The 24096-nt window shown below is 34.2% G+C and overlaps 2 protein-coding genes across 3 annotated transcripts in view; one reads left to right on the top strand and one right to left on the bottom strand.

Moving 5' to 3' along the window:
- The first annotated feature begins 5355 nt into the window (after positions 1-5355).
- Positions 5356-14952, top strand: LOC136040416 (transient receptor potential channel pyrexia-like). The gene is made up of 2 exons (XM_065724690.1): positions 5356-5438; positions 12229-14952. Exons 1-2 carry the CDS (start codon positions 5436-5438, stop codon positions 14215-14217), a joined length of 1992 nt encoding a protein of 663 aa, XP_065580762.1. The 5' UTR covers positions 5356-5435; the 3' UTR covers positions 14218-14952.
- Positions 14953-17063: 2111 nt separating this feature from the next.
- The window catches only part of LOC136040414 (uncharacterized), a 116340-nt gene continuing 109307 nt past the window's right edge, over positions 17064-24096 (bottom strand). Inside the window, exons 21-22 of one of the 2 annotated variants that reach the window (XM_065724687.1) lie at positions 21898-22159; positions 17064-19429 (exon numbers count right to left, since the gene is read on the bottom strand). In XM_065724687.1, the coding sequence (XP_065580759.1) occupies positions 18919-19429; positions 21898-22159 (773 nt within the window). In that variant the 3' untranslated portion in view covers positions 17064-18918. The remainder of the gene's footprint in view (positions 19430-21897; positions 22160-24096) is intronic. The other variant, XM_065724688.1, reaches the window with a different exon arrangement.

A 24096-nucleotide genomic window follows, 5' to 3' on the forward strand; every position in this document is an offset into this window, starting at 1 on the left:
ATAGTCCTACTATTCCTACTATTGCTGTTACTACTACTACTAATACAATACTAACACTGCAACCACTTGCACTACCCCCAGAACTGCTGTGATACTACTATTATTAAGGCTAAGACTACGAAGGTAAAATTTGAGAGAACATTGATGGCAAATTCGACTTGAGAAAAGACACTATGTGGAATTAGATTGTCAAAATAGCTTATCTTAAGAAATGATTTGTGTATTAAGTTGGAACTCTCAGAGAATACTTTAAGGGGAAGATCAATTGATCAAAAGCTATGCGTGCGCACTACTACTAATGCTACTACCGCTGCTACATTTACCAGTTCTGCTACTACTATTAAATTGCTCCAACTACTACTTCTATTGCAACCACTTGTAAGGTTAAGAGGTAAGAAACTTGAAAAAATCAAACAGGGTATCAGAAGGGCATATCGATAATGTCATAGCAATGGCTAATTGTATTAAGTTGAGTAGTAATACTACTGCTGTGAGTACAATTACACCTATTCCTAAGGGTATGAAGGTGGAATTTTCAGATAATTTTTAGGGGGAAGGTAAATTAAATCACAACACGTCATCCGTATTTAGGTTGTCAAAAGATGCATCAGCGAAATCTTAGGAACAGTTCTGTGTGTAAAATCAATACTTGCAAGGTTTGTTTTGGGGGATGTTGAACTAACCAAAAGAAAGTATTTGCATCATATTACTACTGATTCTACTCCTACAGCTAATACTACTATTACTGCTATTGCTATTACTGCTACTAATGCTAAGACCACTACTATTAACTTTACTGCTACTGCTACTACTATAACTATTAGTGCTACTGCTGCAAAACTAAAAATTTAACTGTGTGTTGAAGGGGAGTTTGAAAAAAATCGAAGGTGCTATGTTCATACTTCTACTAATTCTACTACTGCTACTACTGCTAATGCTACTACACAAGCCAAGGGCATTAAGGTAAAGCTTTCCAGGGATATTTAGGCGGATGTTGAACTAAATCAAAAAGAACTATGATCATGTAGATTGTCAAAAAGGTGACAAAACAATATCATAATAACGGCTTACATGGTTAACTTGGACCTTTCAGGGTAAGAGAGAGAGAGAGATAGGTTTATTTAAACAACATCGTAGCTAACAGCTACTTTGCGTTGCTTCACTATGCTAAATAACAAACTAACACAAAAAAACAAAAGAAAATATCACTCGGCTTGCGTGGCGGTTCGTGCGTAGAAGTAGCTCACTGTGAACAGTGCTGACATCTAAAAAAGGGACGGTAGCACCATCTGGTGGCTTCGTCAGAAGATTAAAAGTCACCAAGTTCGAAAAAGTAGATAGCGCCACCGTATACAGGGGTGAAGAAAGGTCAAATAAAGTATCTTTGTACTGAATTTGCATATTGATGGCACAGAAAACTGTCAGGATAGTCGTGGGGGATTTTGAATTAGCCAGAAGACACGGTGCGTATTTTTAATACTACTTCTACGTTTACTGTAACTAATGATACTAAGGGCATTAAGTTGAAACGTTTAGGGGGAGTTTCAATTGCGCAAAAAACTATATGCATGCAATTATTAAAAGGGCTAAAACAATATCATAGGCAGCGCTGCTCTATCATAGTTAGTAATATCATTGAAATTTTAGAGGAGTTAGTTCGATCAGAAATTGAAAGTTTTAGTATCCTTTTTAAGAGTCAAAAGTGGTTGGAGGGCAATCATCTCTCCTCTTTAGCTCATAATTTTCCATACACTTTAGTCGAAATTTTAAGAAAGCCGTTTTTTTCAACCTTGCTGAACGGTATTGTAACTATGTCTCTAGGGCTATTGCGGGGGTCAACCCAACAGAGTTGTACGATTTGTCTACTTATGCTTAAAAACTAAATGTAGCATTAAGATAAAATCAAAACGCACTGCGTGTATACTGGTTGCCAATAAGACATTTCAGCAATTTCCCAGGAATGACTGAAGGTATTATGTTCAAACTTTTGGGGGTACTTTTATTACTATTTTTCCTCTTACAATTTACATAATCAAAAGAGTGTAAGTGTATCCAAGCTGTCAAAGAACATAGAGACTTTATGCGAATGACATTATTTTTTGTTTTTCAGGTCATATAGAGGATGTATAAAACTAGATTAAACACTGTTATTTGCGTCCAGATTTCCAAAAGGATGTAAGTTGTTAAAAAATGTTAAAAAGGTTTCTTCAGCATACAAATAGCAGGATAAACTATAAATTCTTAAAGAAAACCCGAAAATATTTAGACTATTATTTTTTTCCCAGAAAAAGACTATGTTAATATAAAAAGAACCGAAATTAATTATAGAAAAACCTTTTTCCAAAAATTAAGTTTTTCAAAGAAAAGTAAAGAGCTCCATTAAACCAAAAACGAGCAAAATAGAATCAAATAATCTGCTAAGTGTAAAATTACCACAAATTAGCATCAATAAAGAAATGAAACCCAAAATGAACAGAAATTGTAATAAATAACAGAGTCAAATTCAAAAAGGGCAGAAATTAACGTGAGAAGGGCTGAAAACCCTTACGCCTTCCCAAGGTCAGATTATAATTTGCCCTTTACTAGAAAGAACAAATTTTAAAATTTTTCACTTTTGTAACATTAACAAATCAAAAATTATTACGATTTTAAGGAAGAAATATCAGCATATGTATATTGAACTGACAATGCACCTTCATTTGTTTTTTATTAATTAAATATTACAATTTAAAGCTAAATCTAAAAGAGTTTATAAAATCTAGAAGAGCCTAATCCAAGCAAATTGCATTCTGGTATATTTCTGAATTAAGTTTGAATTGAATTAAACTTTATTAAAAAAACATTGTTTTTATTTGTTAAACACCATTAAAACACCATTTAATCATTTGTTAAACATTTATATTTGTTAAACATTTATACAAACATTTGTATAAATATTATTTATTTATAAAACATTAATAATTTTTATAAAACGTTTTATAAAATATTCATAAAATATTATATTATTTATAAAACATTTGTTAAACAATTTAATATTTGTTAAACATTGTTAAAACACCATTTAATCATTATTAGTGGCCCAAGAAGAAACAAAGCCTTGAGAACGGACGGCTGCAATGATCAATATCCATAAATTCAACAAAATAACTAAAAATAATAAAAAAATCATAACAATGAATAAAATAAGTATTAAAAATCAATACCTCTCGTCAAAAAAGAAAAAAAAAACCCACACAGACTACGGTATAGTGGAAAGTTTATGTAAAGGAGTAGGTCAATCTTAGACTTAACTTAATGCGCCCCGTTTTATAATGACTAGGGTCAATTAAAAAGAAATTTGGGTATAAATAATATTGTCAAGTGTTAATTTTAATTTTTTTTATTTCAAAGATGCCGTTCAGTGCCGCTTTTATTTAATAGCACATTTTAATTTTACTTAAATATATTATTTTTAGTTGTTTCAGTTTGTCAAGGCATTCAAGGAGTTTGTGTCATGTAATGTATTTTTTATGTATTTCAACATTCTAACTCCTGAATTTTACATCTTCCTTAATATTTAATCGTTATGGGACCCTGGGCCAAAAAATCAGGAGGGGTAAATGTAAAAAGTTTGCATCTTGTCTAACTCATAAATAAGGTATTTGAAACTCTTGATTTCCCTTCAAAGAAGTCAAAACTTGATTTGAACTTGGTTTGAAAAACTTGATTTGAAAGAAGTCAAAACTTGAACTTGGGAATGGGTATAGAGAGAAGGAGGGTATGGAGGGCTGTAATCATACAGGACTACATCTGATCTAAAGTTCCAATTAAAATTGTTACAATATGTTCGCGTTTCTGCTAAGGTCTTTCAATTGCCCCTTGGGCCCAAAATAAGGGGTTTGCATGAAAAATGGATCGTCAGTACGATCTCATGTTCGATTCAGCTAAAATGTGTCATCCAATCCTAAACAAAATAAAACATTTTCACATTTCTAACACAACTAAATGGTGATCTCCTTCACCTTGAATTAGCCCAAGCTGCTCCTTAAACTGTACACGATAACTTAATGCTTTAGAATTATTAATATAATTTTATCGGAGTTAAGTCTATTATATATTACATAAAAAAACAAGTTTTTTTAAATGAAAGTAAGGAGCAACATTAAAACTTAAAACGAACAGAAATTACTCCGTATATGAAAGGGGCTACAGTAAGGTTCTCTGATACGCTGAATCTGATGGTGTGATTTTCGTTAAAATTATATGACTTTTAGGGGGTGTTTCTCCCTATTTTCTAAAATGAGGCAAATTTTCTCAGGCTCGTAACTTTTGATGAGTATAACTGATCATGATGAAACTTATATATTTGAAATCAGCATTAAAATGCGATTCTTTTGATGTAACTATTGGTATCATAGTTAGAGTTTTTTAGAGTTTCGGTTACTATTGAGCCGGGTCGCTCCTTACTACAGTTCGTTACCACGAACTGTTTGATTTAGTTACAAATTTAAAATACTTGAAGAATAAGAGATTTAGAACTGAATAGACCGACCTTAACAAAAAAGGTCATATTTGTACAAATTTTCTTACACTAGAAATTTTTTGGAGGGGGGGGGATGCAAAAGATTTTAAAAAATGCAGCAAAAATTTGTTTATATCCATTTTGCCACGTTTTTACGAGTCAGAAAAACATTATGAGGGGGCGTTAAAACCCCCTAGCCTCCCTGGATACGGCCTTGATCCAGTGGGAGGGGTTCAGGGTAACCCCTGTATTAATTTGTAAGCTACGACCTGCGTCATTTACCTGAACACTTTAATGAGCCAGATTAAAAATTGCTATCCTGTAAAAGCATCAGGGGTGCTGTTTATAAAAAAAAATGGGAGATAGGGTAATATAATTAAATTTCGAATCTTTCTTCAACGAGAATCAATAGAAAAAGTTTTTTCGATGAAAATACCCAAAAAAGACATTTTTTTTCAAAATATAAGTTACGGGCATAAACCTGTGAGTTCGGTTGTCCCCTCTCCCACTCTAATGTGCAACCCTGGACAAAATCAACCCAGGACTTTATAAAAACAAGATGAAAATTTTAAATAACACGCTGTGAGATAGGACTAATCAATGGGAGAAACTTTTTTCTAAAAATGTGCACAGTGGTCCTTGCAATTTACAGTTCCCGGGTTTTCTCACATTTTGTCCATTACATTCGTGAAAGTATTAGTGCGATAAGGATTTAAAAGTAGAATACCTATAAAGGAAATAATATCAGAACTTTCACCTCAAAATTCGTAATTTTTACTAACTTGACGTCAAAGCTTATCAAAGCGTTCACGTCTTATCATTACCTAATTTTGAATACCATTCATCGCTATTTTTTAAATCTAATCATTGTTATATTTAAGTAGTTTCTTCCATATTGTATAGATATATTTTGCAGGGATAAGTAAGGAGAGACATGGTAGGTATTTACCATAAACTAATATACTATATTACTTGTTTAAGGCTTTAACTCATTTAATTCACAAAAATATATGGAGGGCGTAATTTTTCGAAATCTAGGGGGAGGCTATTTGTTGTTTTTTCTAATTTTCAATGTGAATACCAAAAGAGGGATTTTCAATAAGAAATACCCCAAAAGTCATGAGTATTCACCGTCATTGGTATGCGCTGACATCACAACAATTGGATGGTTCAATTAGTATGGACAGTACGTTGATCCTCTTTCGCTCCCACAAAATGAGCGTGATAATCTAGGCATATATTAGAAATATGACAAAATATCAATGAAAATATAGTATTATGCTATTATAGAAAACAGAGCATTATAATAATAACAGTATTTTTTTTATTTATAATCCACTGAACAAAACAATGTGGGATAATGGAGTAGAAAGAGAGAAAATAGAATAAAAATCAGAAAAGAAAACAACTTCATTTAGAACACATAACATATAAGCACAACAAAATCAACAAGGAAAAAGGTCAACAGAACAAACGGATGAGAACAAAGGTACAACACAATAAGTACAACAAAATCAACAAGGAAAAGAGTCAACAGAACAAACGGATGAGCCCTTGATATGGGGTAAGCCGTCGATATGCTTGTGCCAATAACTTATCATGAAGCTCATGTAGTTTTAGAGTTATATCAGGGGTTTGTATTTTCGGATTATTCTCCGATTTCGATACGATAGAGGTAGATAAAGCAGGTATTTACACTATTTATAGTAAGATCTTCGTAGTTTACTGAAGTCACCCTTTTTCAGCAGAAAGAAGGTCCCAGAAAGATAAAGTACAAAGTGATCACAAAAAACTGAATACAACCATAGCCTGAAGGAAACCAGAGCCTTTCGATTATACTTAGACCGGTATGACACAGTCTTAGAGTATCTAAATCTGACTTTTTTTACAAGCTTCAGATATTGCAGACTGGCGGAAGGATAAAATACTTTTACGAGTTTAGCGAGTTAAGCCAAGCCACCGAAAATTTTCAACAGAGGGAATGGGTGTATTTTTAATTTAAGGAAGAGTATTTGGCAAGGTACCGTTAAAACAAATATACTCACATTTTTCAAGGTTCAGATTTAGTCCAATATCAAGGAAACCTTTTTTAGGCCTTTGAACTGTGCGGGACAGGGAAGATTTGCATCTACTGATAAGGAAAATATCATTTGTGTAAGTAATATATGATACGTCAGTAAACCCCATAAAATACGTCCGAGAAATCTTGGCAATTATCCCAGCAATACTCATCTTGAAAATATAAGGTGACAGCACTCCACCTTGACGTACACAATGGACTGCAATATTTTCTTGCATGAGAGTCCGATTTAGTTTTAAAAGCAAGTGTTTTTTGACTGTTTCAATATCTCAGAACAAAGATAATAGAAATATTTACACCATTTACAGAAAAAGAATACAAAGCTTGACTATGAACAATACTATCGAACGCCTTAAAAATATCGAACGAACAATAATAAACTTGCTCATTTTGTTGAGAGGCTTGACGTAGGACATTTGCGAGTCCCCTGTGGGCGTGTGCATAACTTATTCCTTGCTTGAACCCAAACTGATTTTCTCCATTAAATGCGCTCTCGTTGATTGACTGAAGTAAAACATATTCAAAAATCTTGCTTAGCGTACACGTGACTGTAATGGGGCGATAAGAAGAACAAGCAGAAGCATCCATTCCGCGTTTGAATATTGATGTAACAGTTCCAGAGAGGAAACTGTAAGGAACTTTGGAACTAACCAAACGAATTTGAAATAATAACTGCAAATGAAACATCAGTTCTTTTGAATCAGGCCGAATATTTTTAACAGAAATACCATCTATATCACATGACTTTGATTTGAGACGCTTCATTGACTATATGATAGGGTCAGAAGAAACAGGTAAGACATGCCGCTGTGACAGGTCACGAGGTAAACAAATATTTTGCAACTTGCTATACACCGGATGCACAAAATGATTTAACTCCGAGAAAACTTGGGAGTGGTGTGACAGCCTTCGAGACGAAGAAATATTACATTGAGTATTATATTCGTCAAACTTGGAACCATTTGAAACGTTTTTCCAATCTTTCTTATTCTTAGGGAAATTTTTCCCACTAAGACGGGTTTTTCTAATAGGCTTTTTATAAGCAATCTTTGTTGACTGCTTAATATCAAACAAACTTTTCCCGAAGGAGGTTTGCCACACGCCACCCAAATTCGAAGCCAAAACGTCGCTTTGTTATTTATAGGCTTAAGCTCTGGGTGAATATTCTGTACTGGTTGCCGAGTATTAATGCGACATCGATCAAGAGGCACTGCCACATCTTCCGCTTGCTTCAAACAAGAAATTATTTTTAAATAGTAAATATTCAAATCAATTTTTTTTTTATTCGGGCAAGGGGTGGTGAATTGCAAAAGGTGGTAAGACACACGCACAGAAAACAAAATGGAAGCAAGCGTTGTTGAAAAACGCTCCAATTTGCCTTTTCTCAATATGATTTTTCAAACCATATTTTCTTCTTTGGGGCATTAGCATGAGATACTGAAGGCAAAGAAAGTGTCAAGGAAATGGCAAGGTGGTTAATGTCGCAGTAATGTTTGTCAATATGAACCACAGAAGAAACTAGGCATGCACTGAATACACAATGATCAATATTTGGTGTCGACCCTGTGTTATGCACGTACGTGTAACCTATATCATTTTTGACAACACAGATTGACTCTAGTTCGGCATTGTGGAGTGACATGAGAGGTGTAGCATAAATGGGAGATGGTAACGTCGGCAATGAAGGGGAGGAATTAATGCCAGGTTTTTCTTCTCACTCAATTGGACTATCTGTCTTGGCTTTTTCTACAATTAGCCATGACTTGATGCCCACAACTATTCCATTTTAATTCAATTGAGAAGGCAAATTGTATTAAATGGAATTAATTGTATTTATGAAATATTTTGAATTAAAATGGAATAGTTGTGGGCACCAAGTCATGGCTAATTGTAGAAAAAACCAAGACAGATAGTCCACTTGAGTGAGAAGAAAAACCTGGCATTAATTCCCCCCTTCATTGCCAACATTACCATCTCCCACTTATGCTACACCTCTCATGTCACTCCACAATGCCGAACTAGAGTCAATCTGTTGGAGGGTCTCCCCGACTCGACACGCTGGGTTCTTCCATTATAATTAAAAATTTCAAATATAATGGAAACTTTTCCATTATGTCACTCCACAATGCGCCGAATTAGAGTCAATCTGTTGGAGGTTCTACCATATTCATCACGCTGGGTTGAGCAAATATATTTGAAAATTAGCAAATATATTTGGTCCTAGGCAGGTTGAACCAAGAATTTAGAATAGGGAAAATATCCATAAATATATCCAAACATGGGAAAACTTAGTTTAAATCAGCATTCATATCCCCCAAAACAACCAACTGTAGACCGTTTGAATTAATGTCCTTAAGTAACTTCTACAGCTGTGTGCAGGCTTTTGCATAAGCAGTCAGGGATAGCACTGTATTTTTGCTACACGGCAAATAACAGTTTACAAGCATAGTATTGCCTAGCTGGACAGCCGAAAAATGTCTATCTGAAAAATACTGTACCGGAGATAATTGGGACAATTTCTTATTTACTATGCACGCAAGACCACCAGAAGGGTGACCACGTGTACGTCAAGCACTCACCACAAAATAAAAATGATCGTTGCTTAGATTTATGAAATTAACGGAAGAAGAACATAGCAGATGCTCCTGCAGGCACTCAATGTCATTAATAAAAAGCAAATAGTCAATGGAGTCATCTTTATCCTTGGTGGCATTTATCCATTTGACAATTACGTGTTGCCTCATGAGGACCAGCACATCGAGAGCATTTCGGGAAAAAACTTTTGCACGCCGCCTGTAGGTGGTTGAGTGCACGGCACTTGTTACAGCATCGTGGAAGATCGTTAAAAATAGATACTCGAATTAACTCATACTCAATCCGGATACCATCTTTCAAAGCATGGTCGAGTGATCTGGCATCCGTAAAACGGAGCTTTGAAGAATTCGAGTTGTCAAGATGAGTAGCATCAGTGATCCCAGGGACTTCCTTAAACAAAGCGAATTTATAATCACTTTCATTGCCTTTAACTAAGCCATAGTACTTTTTGGCTTTCATTTTCACGATTGGGGAGGGTAGGACAGACTGGGCCGAGACACAGGACTCAGGGGCAGTGGTTTTAGCAATAGACGCAATTATCTTGTCACCAACAGGTTTAACCGACAGAATCGATTCATGACCGCAAACTTGTTCCAGAACTTGTCTGCGTTTCGTAGGATTGCTCAGATCAGAAGGAACTTTGAAGATAATCCCAGTGGCATGATTTTCATTACTGTGAGATGAAAGGGATGGGAAATTGGTTTTGTAAGACACCATTTTAGAAGACATAGCTTTTAACATCTGTTCGCAGCTATTTACTTTGCTAGTCTAGAATATGCTACCGCTGGTACACAGGGGACTTCAGTAATACACGAATGACGTAGCAAGAGATATCCAAATCATCGTTATCACACTTACGTAGCAGATCGAGAATATTCTTAACATTACTCGACGCCGCTTTAGCACCAATACGCTTTGTTGGCTGAATACCATTGCTAACTGTTTTCCAAAATTCCACCTCAGCAGAGGAAATGACTGATCCGTCAAAATAATCAATGACATACTTAATTATCACTTCATCTTCGATTCCAGATTCGGAATTAGTCTGTATGAAATACCGATCGCATGCATCGGTCCATTCATTCTGCATCAGGCATAATTCAATAAAAGTTCGTAACTCCGATTTTCAACACTTGAATTTTGACTATAGTCCGAAAACAAGGTTAAATGACTTATCTTTTTGAGGGGTGAAAAATCCAAGAAAATTGATTGTAGATTATCTGAGAAATCCAAAGTACACTTTCCACACGATTTAAAAAGGTAGATATAGCTTGAGAGGTCCACAAAATAGGCTAAAAAGTCCTTTGGCTAGAAAAGGACATTCAATTTTGTTTATAAACTCATTTCATCACAATCAAAATCAGGTAATAATCACAAAGAAATCAGGCATTCAGGCAATAATTTTGTAGCTATTGAATAAATTCAGTCTCTAATTAATTCAGAGTATAATCGTTTTTTCACCACTGGTTAAAACTGAGATTAATCCTTTTCACAGAAAAAATAAGTCTTAGCAGGTCAAAGACTAAACGAAGACTATGACACTCTTGTACAAACACGTTAAGATATTAGTTTATATTCAGTCCTTTTGGTTGTTCACGGTAATACTGCTTACTGTATAACGCTTAATATGTCTGTAAAAAGTTGAATAGTGAACAAGCATTTTACTACGTACGTATCATTTGTAAATTCTACCTTTTGGTGAACACTAAATTTTACATTCCATCAACTCCCCTTCTCTTGATCTTGGTTTGAGACAGTGGAAAAACAAAATCTGGTACCACTTTTTCCATGGAAGATCAGGCAACTCTGATTTACAAGTGGGAGAAAGCGAGGATGATCTTTGTCTTTGAATTCAGGAAGACAAAGTCTTAAAAATTTGCTGATGCGCCCTTTTCATAACCAGCACATACACAATGTGTTTTGATCCTAAGATAATCCAGATTCCCCCTCTTGATAGCTAGGCTATCTCAAAACGTTTATCAGATATATTTGGGTAAAAAAGGGTGTGAGAGAGGGGGCTAGGTACCCTCTGATCTCTTTTGACTCTTAAAAATTGAACTAGAACTTTCAATGTCCAATGAAATGAGCCCTTTCTGAAGTTTATGCGAGCATCCCATCTATAAGAAAAAAATTTATGCCCCTAGGGAATAACTTACAACGCCTTCCCGGGTCCTGGGGGGTTTTGTCGACCCCGGAGTTTTTGCTATCCGATATTTGAACTATTTTTAACAAAATGGCGATCCCAAATTTTTATCTGATGGGTTTGGAGAAAAAGGGGCGTTGGGGGCTAGTTTCCCTTCGATCTCTTTTGATGCTTGAAAACTCAACTATAACTTTCAATTTCCAATCAAATGAGCCCTCTCTGAACTTATACGAGCATCCCTTCTATAGGAGCCATATAAGCCCCCAGGGCATAACTTATGACGCCTGGCCAGGGTTTTTTTTGTCCTTGTCCAAACATGGCGTAAGATATCTGTTCATAAATGTGAAAAACTTATAAGAGTGGAAACTAGAGTTATCATTGAATTGAAAAATTATCAGTGCTATTTAGCATTGGACTGTTTGGTCCAATTTTTAGCCTAACCCAAATTGTTGTATAACTCTCTTTTCATGCACTTTAAAATGTAAGGAAAAGCGAAACAAGCGGTATTTTTCAGGGCCTTTGCTATGGTTGATGACACACGGGCAAAATTAACTACCCCCCCCCCGTCTCCGACTCAACATTAATAAAAAAAAAGTTAAGGGTGTGCCAGATCTTCTTCATAATCACCCTTTATATTGATGACAAATCTGTCTGGTGAGGTAAAAATGATCTCCTGATAAGAACTTGAAAAAAACTGTATCGCCTATAAATATACCTAACAACCTTTGGAAATTCAAGTTTTGCTTATTGATGGAAGCAGAAAAAGCGCTAACATTTGAATAAATTTAGTTACTTTGTTTTTATTTTTATTAATAGTTTCAATGGATAATAAAAAATTGAAAGTAATACAAAATAACATACCATTTTCAGGTCCATTTTTATTTTCCTTTGACACCTTTTTTGTTTCAGACAGGAAAGAAAATATACGATTTGGCTTACTATGGAGACGCAAAAGGGATTGACAGCATTGTCAAAAATGCCAAACAACAAAGAAAGTTTGAAATTGTCTCAGAAACAAACCAGTATGGAGCCAACGCTCTTCACTGTCTTGTACGGAGCAAAAAATCATCCACAGTTAAAAAAGAAACCTATTGGGCTCTCATGAGAGTATTACCGAACTGTGAAAAGATTAAAATGCTAACTACGACGGACCATAGTGGTTATTCACCGCTAGATAAAGCTGCATTCGAAGGAGATGGGATTGTGCTAGAATTGATGCTAAAAGTGATGAAGAATTTGTCAAACGAATTTCCAAAAGCCCAAAAATATAGAACACTTCTGCATTCAGCAGCAGCTGGTGGTCATGTAACTACCCTTTCCGTAATTCTTGAAGCATGGGCATCAAGATTTAAGCATCAGCCAATTGATGCCTTCTTAGATAAACCGGATATAGACGGCAACACTGCTTTACATTTAGCAGCGTTGCATAGACATAGAAGAGCAGTGGATTTTCTTATTGAAAAAGGTTCTTGTTTGTCAGCTTTAAATAATGGAGGTGAAACTTCACTGAGCTATTGCTTAAAATTGGGTACTTCTAAGGATAGTGTTCTTAAGAGGCTTGATCGCTCCATAGAGTTTGTGACAAGGCGGCAACCACATAGAGTCAAAGCTACGAGTTTGAAGATTGACTTTGGACCCATAGTGAGTTATGACAAGCTTCACGAGAGTTATGTTATCTCAGAAGTGCAAAATTTGGCCAAAAAATATGATAAAGAAATTTTGTTCCATCCCATGTGTCAAACATTTGTTGAATTGAAATTGCAAAGGCTTCGTGGCTACTGCATCTTGAATTTGTTATTCTATTTAGCTTTTTTGGGATCCTTTACCAGTTTTTGTTTCAACAGAAACCCAATTTTTTCTACTCTAACTACAATATTTATTATACCTTGTTTTCTGTCGTCATTCTTTCTTTTAATTTTCAATTCGCTTTCTCACTTTCTGTTCCTCGCAAAGCCAAAAATCAGGGAATGTATCGACGTTGAAAAAAATTTAATCGACAGGATCCCATCGGGTTTAACTAAAAAAAAACATGCACATAAATACGGAACAGGCCCTTTGTCATGTGTCTACAAAATATCACTTTTGGCGTGGGTTTTAAAAATAATATGGGGTCCCAGCACAAAATCTGAAAAGGGTTTGGTCCTATTTGGAGCTTGGTTTATTTGTGTCAGCAAGCTTAAGGTATTTTCAATACCCGGCCGATATATAATGGTTTTTCAAAAAGTTTCTCGTTCTTTTTTAAGATTATTTTGTGTATTCTCCCCATTTTTGTTTGGCTTTATTTTAGCCCTTTCGCTGTTGCAAAAGCAGTCATTGGGGTTTATAGCAAATACAGTTATCAGTCTAGCTATGATCTCAGGAGAATACGGTTACAGTGATGAGTATAAACTTTTAGAGGACATGATGTCTCAACTTTTGTTTCTTATGGTAATATTTCTACTTGGAATGGTTTTGATGGCTGTTTTGGTTGGTCTATCGGTTCGTGATACATCTATATTATTAAAAGATGCTAAATACCTTTTGACAAAGCAAAATATTCAGCTAATTTTTATCGCCGAGGATTTTGGAAAGTGGTTAAGCAGTTTCGGCATCAGTTTTGTCGCTCAACAACTTCGTATTTTTGATGATTTGGAAGTGCCTTCCATAGATTTGAGTTTAAAACCCTCTACACGAAAAGATCTTATTTTCAATCCAGATAAGACATCCAAAATTGGGCTCAAGCCTTATATACATTACTGTTTGTTTAAGATATTTGGAATTACATTCCGAAATTCTTCTTTGTATAGAAAATTTCCAATATTTGAAGATCTTCAAGATGAGCTGGAAACATTTATGATTTCAAAAGTTAGTAGATTGGAAACATGCGAATCACTGTCTTCAGTTGAGCCCCTGGGTTAAATATACTGCCCCAGTTAATTCGATAGGATATATGGTACAAAATAGGAAATAGATAGAAAAAAAATTTGCGTCTACTTTGTCCCTTAACAGTTTTGCATTTCTTTTTTTTTTCTAATTAATATCCTTTATTAGCAAAACACAACACCACTACATCCCCTATAAATGTCAGGATACGATATGGATGACGACAAGAATCTATCCAGGATTTTTTTTAGGGGGGAGGGGGTACAAAAAACTTAGAAAACACATCAGAAATTTGGTTATATACATTTTTGTTACGTTTTTACGAGCCAGACAAAAACAATTTGGAGGGGAGAGTTCGATCCCCTTCCTTCCCACCCCCATGACACTTATCCCACGTATGATTTCTTTTTTTTTTATTCATCTGGATTACATAATTCAGCATATTTTGTAATATTGTTATATCTTGTGAATGATTGTTTATACTTTTCTTTGTTTATGTTAACAGCAATCAATGCTCTAGGCTTACTAATCTTGTCAATAGATTCTTAAAGTATTTTTCTTTCCCCTTTTTTGCTTATATAGGATTTCTCCTACAAGGGAAGGGACATGTAAAAGATTGCTATTTGGTGCGCTGTGTGTATACATCCTTGTCTAAAGGACGTAAAATTGTGCTACGTTTACACTGTATATTTCATAGATGTTTGTATGTATATTTTGTACGTTCCACCAATCATTAGTCAATGAAAATATATTTTTCTTAAGCCCAAACAATTGTTTTCCCTAGTCATGGCTCGTCTAACTGTTTTGTCCAACCCAGCCAGAATAGAAGGTTCATTTATATCTATTAAAACCTATCACGACATTAATTATGCAAATTCAATTTATTCTGACCTTTAACACCTTGCTTTGCTTTGGGAGACACAGAGGGGGCACTTGCCTCAGGTGCAGAAATTCTAGGGGCGCAACATTTCATATAAGTAATCGAACGGTTATAGGCCTAATCATCTGTAATTCTCTAATTTTATTAACAAGTAGTGGGTAACGTTAAGAAATGAAAATAATAATAAAATAATTATCGGTTATAAAAATAATTAAATAATATAATTAGAGTTAAAAATAAATTATTTATTAATTAACAAATTGAAAAAAAAATTTTATTAAATAAAATTTTTGTTAAAAGTTGGCCTGTAAATTTTGTGGGAGACAGGGTGGCGATACTCAAGATTTTGCCGTGGGCGAAAAAAGGCCAGAATCGCCACTAATGCTGTGCCTTTCTGAATAGCATCCTCACAAGTCCAGATTTCCCCAATTAAAATCATTTATTTTTCGTATAAGCAAAAAAAGGGAAATTTTTTTTCCTTATTGCTCGGGTTTTGTATTTGTACATATATGGATAATTCCGTAAACCATATTGGCCTGCCATAACAAAATAACATTGAAGGAATAAAGATCAAGAATAGGGAATATCAAGGCCAACAAAATGTCATTTGCTTGTATTGGACAAGAGCTTTAGATTTGGCTAATCGTAAATATTGAAGAGTTGACCGTTCTTGGAATTAGGTTTTTGGCTTTTAAAGTTCTTAATTCAAATATTAATTTTTTTGCTAGATTATCCCTGAAAGTCAAAAGATTCTTGCAATAAACACATACAGAAGTGGGTGTTTCATTTCTAGCTTTATAACCTAAGAAAAAACAAAAAAATCATAAAGAAGAGAGAAACGTGGATATTAAAAAAAACGAAAAAATGAAAAGAAAAAACAAAAAAATTGTAAAGAAGAGCGAAAAGAGAAAATTGAAAACACGAAAAAACGGAAAAACGAAAAAATCGTGAAGAGGAGAGAAACGAGGAATACTGAAAACAGCGAAAAAAAGAAAAAAACAAAAAAACGAAGAGAAAAAGTTAAAAAATGGAAAAATCGTAAAGCCATTGAAAATAAAACAAAGATGACTATGCAAATATTTCAATAATGACCTCCACTTGACCGTCTTCAGTGCAGAATAATAATAATAACAATTAAAAAAACATACACATAAAAATCCAAAGGATAATATAAAACAAAATCATAAAAGGAACACTGAAGCTGAAATAGGAAGACCCTTTCCAACCAATGATAAAAGGGTATGATTAGTCCGTGCTGTCTCAGAAATTATTTATAACCTATGGAAAAACCTGCTCGTTTTAATAATAAAAAGGTTAAAACAATTTTTTTCTTCAAAAGTATATAATTTCATAACTATAATATAATAGCTTTCTAATAACTTTCTGTTCATGGCAGCGATAACAAGCATATGACAACAGTGTAACAAATAAAGCTAGCTAATACCTTTCTGCAAAATTAAAACTAAATAAATTTTGCTGATCAGTTAGAAAAACTGAAAATATGATATATAAAAGTAATATAAAATAAAATCTATCTTCTTTGAAAATAATTATAAAAAATAGGAATTCATTTTTTTCCAAACAATTCTCACTTAGGATAACATATACCTATACAACACATTAATATAAAGCAATTAATTAAAAATACATCAATGACCAAAACCTCATAAAGGTACTACTATATTTTTAAACCCATAAGATTTTAGATTTGCTTATGACTGTTTGTTATAAAATAAAGAAAAATCAATTAATAAAAACTGTATTTTATTATGAACTTAAACGAAACTCGGCACGTTTGAAATTGTTTTGGACCTAAACTAGTGCCAGGCAATACCCGAGGATTCTAAAACTCAAAATAGCTCTAAAACAGAACTAAAAAATTCGAAACAAGCTTAAATTACTCAACTTCAACTTGGAGTTACTCAACTTGGAATACATGTTCTAAGGTTCTATAAATCTATCATGAAACCTTCTAATAGCTGCGGTGTTTTGATTTTAAAAATTTCTGATTGATTTCGAAACTGTTTTATAACAATTTACTCTATTCTTTGCATTAAAATGTTTTTTATCTTATCTAATGTAAAGTATAACTTAAAAAAGACTGGCCTTTTCACAAAGGCTTATTATAATTTTAGCATTTTACTGGGTCTCTAGATGGCATTTGTTGTTTTCTTTTTTTTTTTTTCTCTCTCTCTCTCTCTCTCTGAGGCAAGCTTGGGCTCCCCTCTCATGAGTATACTACTTGCTATGGTTCTTCTCCACGGAAAAAGAGGAGCTCACAATAGAGAATAAAAATTGCAAAGCTTTTACTCAGCTCCCAAAGCTTTCTAAACTCACTATGCTTCCTCTACCCTAAGAAAACTCTTTAATTTTGAGGATTTTTTTTAATAATACTAAATTTGAAGCAAAAATAGGGCACAAAAGTAAAATCTTATAGGATAAAGAAAATTAACCCGTAGAGTTGAAAATATACTTTCTCATGGATCTTGAAAAAGAACTTTTGAGGTTTGAAGCTCTCTTCAGGTTTAAAAGTCTCAATTCCTATTTTTGATACATAACATATTTTTATCTTTTTAGTACAGACATATGAAATGTGCTTCTATTGGATCAAGTCAATTTAACAGTAGAATAGGTGCACCTGAGATTGACCAAGCAGTAAAAAGACACCAATTCAGCTTTCACACACTAGATTGAACAACCAAGGACGTCATGTATGGGGGGGGGGAAGGAGACACCCCCCTCTCTCCAATGTTTTTGATCAAACGGTAAAAAGAGAAGTTGGTAAAATACTTTGTTCGGTTTAATAAAGACCACGAAAATATGGATATTTCTGAAACTTGGTCGGTAAACGCGTCAGTTTTACTGACTCCTGCTGCGATTTTACAGAGGGTGCCACAATTTTATGTTGGGTTAAATAAACAGCACTAAAATAGTAACTAGTAAATAGTAACTAAAATATGTACCAAAATCTGAATCTTGGTTGATAAATACAGCGGTTTTACAATTCATACAGTGATTTTACGTATTGAATTCAAAATATATATTATGCCAATTTTTGACAAAATAGTCGGTTAAAGTCACCATCCAGTTGGTAAATCTCTTGCTGCCCCCTACCCCCCAAAAAAAATTAGCTAGAGACGACCCTGTGAACAACCCACACAATAGTAGCAATTTAAAAGGTGTTAAAAGGCAATTTTAAAGGTGTAATATTAGAGTTTTACATATCTAACATTTACTGGTCTTTCAAACATATCAAACTCTATGTTTTAGGCCAGTCTCCTTTATTTTAAACAATTTGATTCTCAGCTCATGTAGGATTTTCCCTTGGATCCTCTTTTTCTGACCATATGAATTTTTGGGAAATAGATAACATGAAAATTATTTTGGCATTTTTTGAGCTCCAGAAAAAAAAATCTGTAGAAAAAACAATCACTAATAAAGATTACATACCCATAAGTGTATAGTAAGATTGATGGTGTATAACATACCGCCTTTCAAATTAACACCAAAAATTACATATTTACACAAAACTGTTAAAAAAATAAAAATGCAGAAAATATATACAAGACTAGCTACGAATTACAAATAGCAACACCAAGTGTTTTCCCTATGCCTAAACTTCTGGGATTTCAAAGATTGTTTTCTCCAAGTTCTTAAAAAATAAAGGTTGATCAATGCACAGATTTTGACTAAACTAAAATTAGTTATTTTTGTTGAAACTAAATTTGGCGTGAGTACTTTGAAGAGCCCAATTTTCTTTGTGGAAAATTCAGAGAAATCCCAAAAATTAGAGAATAGAGAATTTCTGTATTATGATAGCATTTTGTGTCAAATTCAGACTCAGAGAAAAATAATTCTTAACCAAAAAGTCCAAAAACATTTCTGAATCTAGCCCCTCGCTGTCTTGATGGTGCTGGACTTCGGAACGCCGGTGTGGCCGGTGCTGGTGCTGCACCTGGAACTACAAAAGAACACTGAACTCTACAAACTGAATCAGCAAGGATAGCATCCCTCCCAACTTCAGCTAACAGCCTTTGACAGTCGACACGAAGAGATTGGCACTGAGCTCCTTCAGTTGTGCAAGTACATGAAGTACATGGTGATACAAGACTTGATGCCCCCAAGGCGATGACCTTTCCTTGAGCAACACATGATCTGGCAGAATCCCTCCAAGGACTGAAGTCCATCGTTGGAAGTGTACGACACTGCACACGTGGATTTAGGAAATTATGAGGTATGTCAAATGGTGAACGTGTTATCTCAGAAATTGTGTCACTGTTCTCGCAAATAACACGAGCAAAGTTGACCTTTCTAATTTCAGCCAGCTGGGCCTCAGTGAACCTACCAGCGGTGTTTCCATTTTCATACCTGAAAAAATTTAAATCAGCAAAAACTGTTTTAAGTAGCCTTCAAATATTATTATCATTTTAGACCTCATTCTTTTTTCATTATAAAATACAATTAACATTCTTTTCTGTGCTCAAGGGAAGTGAGTAAACGGAAAAAAAAAGAGTCGGAACATTGAAACCCATGAAATAGATTGAAAGTAATGGATCCTTTTTTTTATTTCCTCCGTAGTTTATGCATTAAACTTGGCATTTTTTTTTTATTGGAACAGCTCAAAAATGACTGTTTTATCATAGAATATGGACTTTCTCATGGACACAGGATAATTTTATCTCAGATAGGGAATGCATTAGAAATCAAATCAAGCCATGGATATGCTCTTGGATTTTTTTTTCATATTTGATTTATAAACTTTATATAATGCTTTATATACTTTATAAATATTTGCTTTACAAATTAGTCGTTTTAATAAATTTAATATCAACCTAGATCATTGTCATTCCTACAATGACCTCATGCAATTGTTGGGCCACACAACCTTGAATGTTTTCAAAATCATATGACCGGTGCCCAGTAGTGCAAGTTTTAATCCGAATCCAATAGTGAACCTTTCTTTTAGAATATTCTGGAAACCTTACATTACAAATTCCGTCAAATTAACCATTTGAGTACATTCAATAACGGTCGTTTGGCCTTTGGTAGGTCATTAATGACCATTTGACTGTTGCTAGGTCGTAAAATGCTGAGCATTTTTCAAGTCAGATGACCGATGCAGTAAAATCTGACTAAAGAATGACTGGTCATTAAACACCAAATAATCGGGACTAAAAAAGATGAGTGCAGAAAAATAAAATCCGTTGTTGTATCTTCTTTAAATTTCCCTTATAATTCTACTATAATCCATAAAAACCAATTGAATGTTGTTTTGTCATTAACTACCATTAGCCAATATTTAAGCCAGAGATTCCTAACATTTTCTAATCCTATATTCAGTGCAGTATAATATCCCCTGACTGCGGAGTTTATTTCGGAATTTTCTAATTTTTTCTTCAATTATTATAGTCAAAGATTTACTTGTCTAACTTTAATAATGACCCTATCCAGGACCAATAAAAACCGCTTGGCTATTTCTTGACCTAAATTATCCTTGTTCATTTGTGACCTATGAATATTTGACTAAATAAAGAAGCTTTGATAATGACTATTGACCATTTGACAACATGCACAATTCACTGATTAAATTTCCCATTGTAAAGCATCTCAAAATACCTGCATGTTTGAGTTTAATTAATTATCTTAAAATAATACGGGCATCAAATACTACCATGTTAAGCGACCCCTGTTGTTTTTCTTAGTGGGTAAAATACACAAAATGCAACTATACTCCATATAAATTTATATTTATCAATCGCAATTACAAAGCCCAATCGACAATAAGACACTATACTTAGCTTTAGGGAAACTACAATTGGTTCGAATCTTATATCTGGTGGATCACCAACTCAACAAATTTTGAACTTTTACATTCAGTCCAAGACTGGGTTCAGTGTCTGAGTAGCACATTAGCTACACCATAAATTTCATGGTCGCACTAACCGCCAAAACCCAGTAAAGAGGGAACTCTCGCCCATAGTAGCTGAAAATCTAAAAATCCGTTTTGAATAACGTTTAACATAAGTGACAATTAAATTTAACCAGTGATGATAATTACTGATTTAATCTGTTTTGAATCTAAACTAAGAAGTTATGCGTCATGTATACTCAGAAAACACTCAAGTATATACATGAAAAACTTTTAGCATGCGGATAAAGATTCCGTGCAGTACAGATCTAATCCCTTGTTTCTCTGCCGGTGGCCGGGGGTTTAATGCGTCGATGGGGGCAAATCAACCAACGCTCCTTTACATAGGAAAGATAAATATAATAAACCATAAAATTTTACTTTATTCCAAGTTTCAAGAATTCATGAACTAGTCAATGGCAAACTGTCATTCTACATAATGACACAAAGGTAGAAGGAATTTTCCTTAATGTGAAAGATTGCCAAAGATACATTCATTTTTTAATTTTCTGGTGAAAAAAACTTACTAGAAACATTTGGATCTTCTTTATCTTCCATAATTCATTTTTTTACTGATTTAATTAAGTAATGATTTTTCAATAGTAAACGTCCTGGCGAAACAAAAAACGTAGGACCGTAAAACTATAACTACCAAAAGTATACATAAACCTGCTAGAAACGTATGAATCTTCGAAGATCATTTGAACTTTACACTTATTTTAGAATTAATTCAGTTTGGTAATGACTCCTCTGCGATGGTGAATCACGGAATCAGATTTGATCGATTCAAAAATATAAGACTTGGACCAATCAATTTTAGGACACAATGGGTTTGAGACTTACTTCAAGACTTGGCTTAGTGTCTGAATCTTACATTAACGACATCGTAAATCCCAACAAACACATCAATAGAAATCTATAAACTTACCAGAAACGATCGCATCTTCTGGACGTTCTCAATTGATTGCCAATAATGCACGCAAAGGTTGGGCCAACAAGGCCACCTTGAAGTGCCGTTTCTGAAAGGCCACCAGTGAATAGATCAATATCATCCACAGTGGCGTAAACTTGACGGAGCTTCTGAATGATTTGTGGTGCTATTTCTCGAGACAAATCCTCAAAGGTTGCAGCCTTTTTAAGATTGCATGCTGCGCGGTATTCATTGTATGCTCTTAAGCCATGGTCACGTCCTATCAAATGGAGAATATTTATGAATAAAACAAACAAAATATACCATGTTCAAGTTTTTTCAAACATAACATTCTTTCAACTGTATGGAGTATGATTCTTGAGGGTATGGATGGGATGTGGTTCACAGCCCTTTAATGGGCTGCAATGCTTTAATGAGCTACTCTTTAATGACTCTGCAGGCCTTTAATGGGCTGCAGAGAAACCCCTGCATGAGATACTAAAATATATAACACCCTATATCTGAGCTTCTAATGGTTTGTTTTATGGCTGTTTCATTTTCAAAAATCGTTTTGATGTTTTTTTTTTTAATAATTCTTAAATTAATTCTTAAATGCAAGACTATTGGGCTTCTTATTTCTGGTCAATCGCCTCTTTAATTTTATTTATAACTCAGATAACAATGCTTTTGATTTTTTTTTCAAATTCATCTTTTTATAATTTTGCGAACCTGATTATCTGACTGATACTCAGAAAATATACGTGCAATTAAAACATAGCAAAACTTCAAAATTATTTTTGCTCTTGGAGCCGGGAAAAATTGAAATTTTTGATTAAAAGGGAAAGGCTGATTCAAGAATCATTCAAAAAATTTTAACTCTAGAGAAAGGCAACCAAAATAAATCTTATATTTGCCTCTAATAGTTTATCTTCATGTAGTTTTTCTGATTAAGATTAGATAAGATTGTATTTTAAAAAAGCGGCTATCACAAGCCCAAAAGGGCCAAATTCGCACTTTAGTGTCAGTACAAAATTATAGAATTGCAATCGATAAAAACCCGTAAAGTTAAAACAAGGAAAACTAAATTAAACAAAATTCTATCTAGCAAGCATTACAAAGTACGCAGCTGAAAAATAAATACTAAAACTCTAAGATAAAAGTAGAGTGAGAAGGGGGGGGGTATTGATTTAAAATTTCAACTACGTGAGGGATGAATATTCTTCTATATCTTTCAGTGGAAACTCTTATTGTGGCAAGAAGGGGGATTTTTCTTGAAGCAAAACGTGGGGGGCGAGTTCGGGGGGGGGGTCAAATGATCACTAGGGAAAAGAGAATAGTACGAGGTTTATGTACTGCATTGTGGGCAAAACGCAAGGAAATTTGTGCTCTCCTTTCCTTAAGGGTGACTAGATTTGCCCTCCGAAGAAGGGAAATGTAAGGCACTTTACCCTCATTGAAGATAATTCTTAGGCACCTTTTTTGAACTGCATCTATTCTGTCCGAACTAATATGGTTCGAATATAAATATAGAAACTGTTTTTCAAGCTTCCATTTTCCTAATAGTAAAGACGTTCACTCTTGAAGGTCAACAAGAGAGTTTGAACTATTAGAGCGACTTATCCGTTGTTTATTGTAGGTAGAACTAACTTATTTTGATTATCTGTTGCACGATATACTAATAGAGCAAAATTGGAATCCTCATTCTCGGTTGCTTGTTTTCTTCTCATTGTTACTGTTTTTACCATGGAGCTATAGACAAGTAATGAATTTTTTTTTTGGGGGGGGGGGGAATACTCAGTATGCAGTAGCGCAGTCAGACGGACTAACTGTCCTGGGGTTGTAACTGTCACTCTTCAAACACAAAAATATAATTGAAAAATTTACTTGCACGTAATATATTATTGGTGTTGTTTTGTTAGCGCTGGGTCTTCAATGACATCGAAAAGTGTTTTTGATTGTCGTGTGATGGGAGGATCGCCGTTTTCGTGGGGATTGTGGGTCGGTTGATTTCTTGCTCTTTATTTATTCATATTTTGGTGTGGTTTTATATGAATATGCTCAGTTTTATTATTAATTAATTATTGTGATTCGTTTCCCAACTAATGTGCCAGTGAGCCCTTTCGGATATGGTTTTTTGATAAAACTCGTTTATTGAAATAAATGGAGCTCAACTTATTTATAGCAAATATTTCAATCAGGAAGGTCTAATTTGTAGCC

This window comes from Artemia franciscana, chromosome 20 (assembly GCF_032884065.1).
Source record: "Artemia franciscana chromosome 20, ASM3288406v1, whole genome shotgun sequence".
NCBI classification, from domain to species: domain Eukaryota; kingdom Metazoa; phylum Arthropoda; class Branchiopoda; order Anostraca; family Artemiidae; genus Artemia; species Artemia franciscana.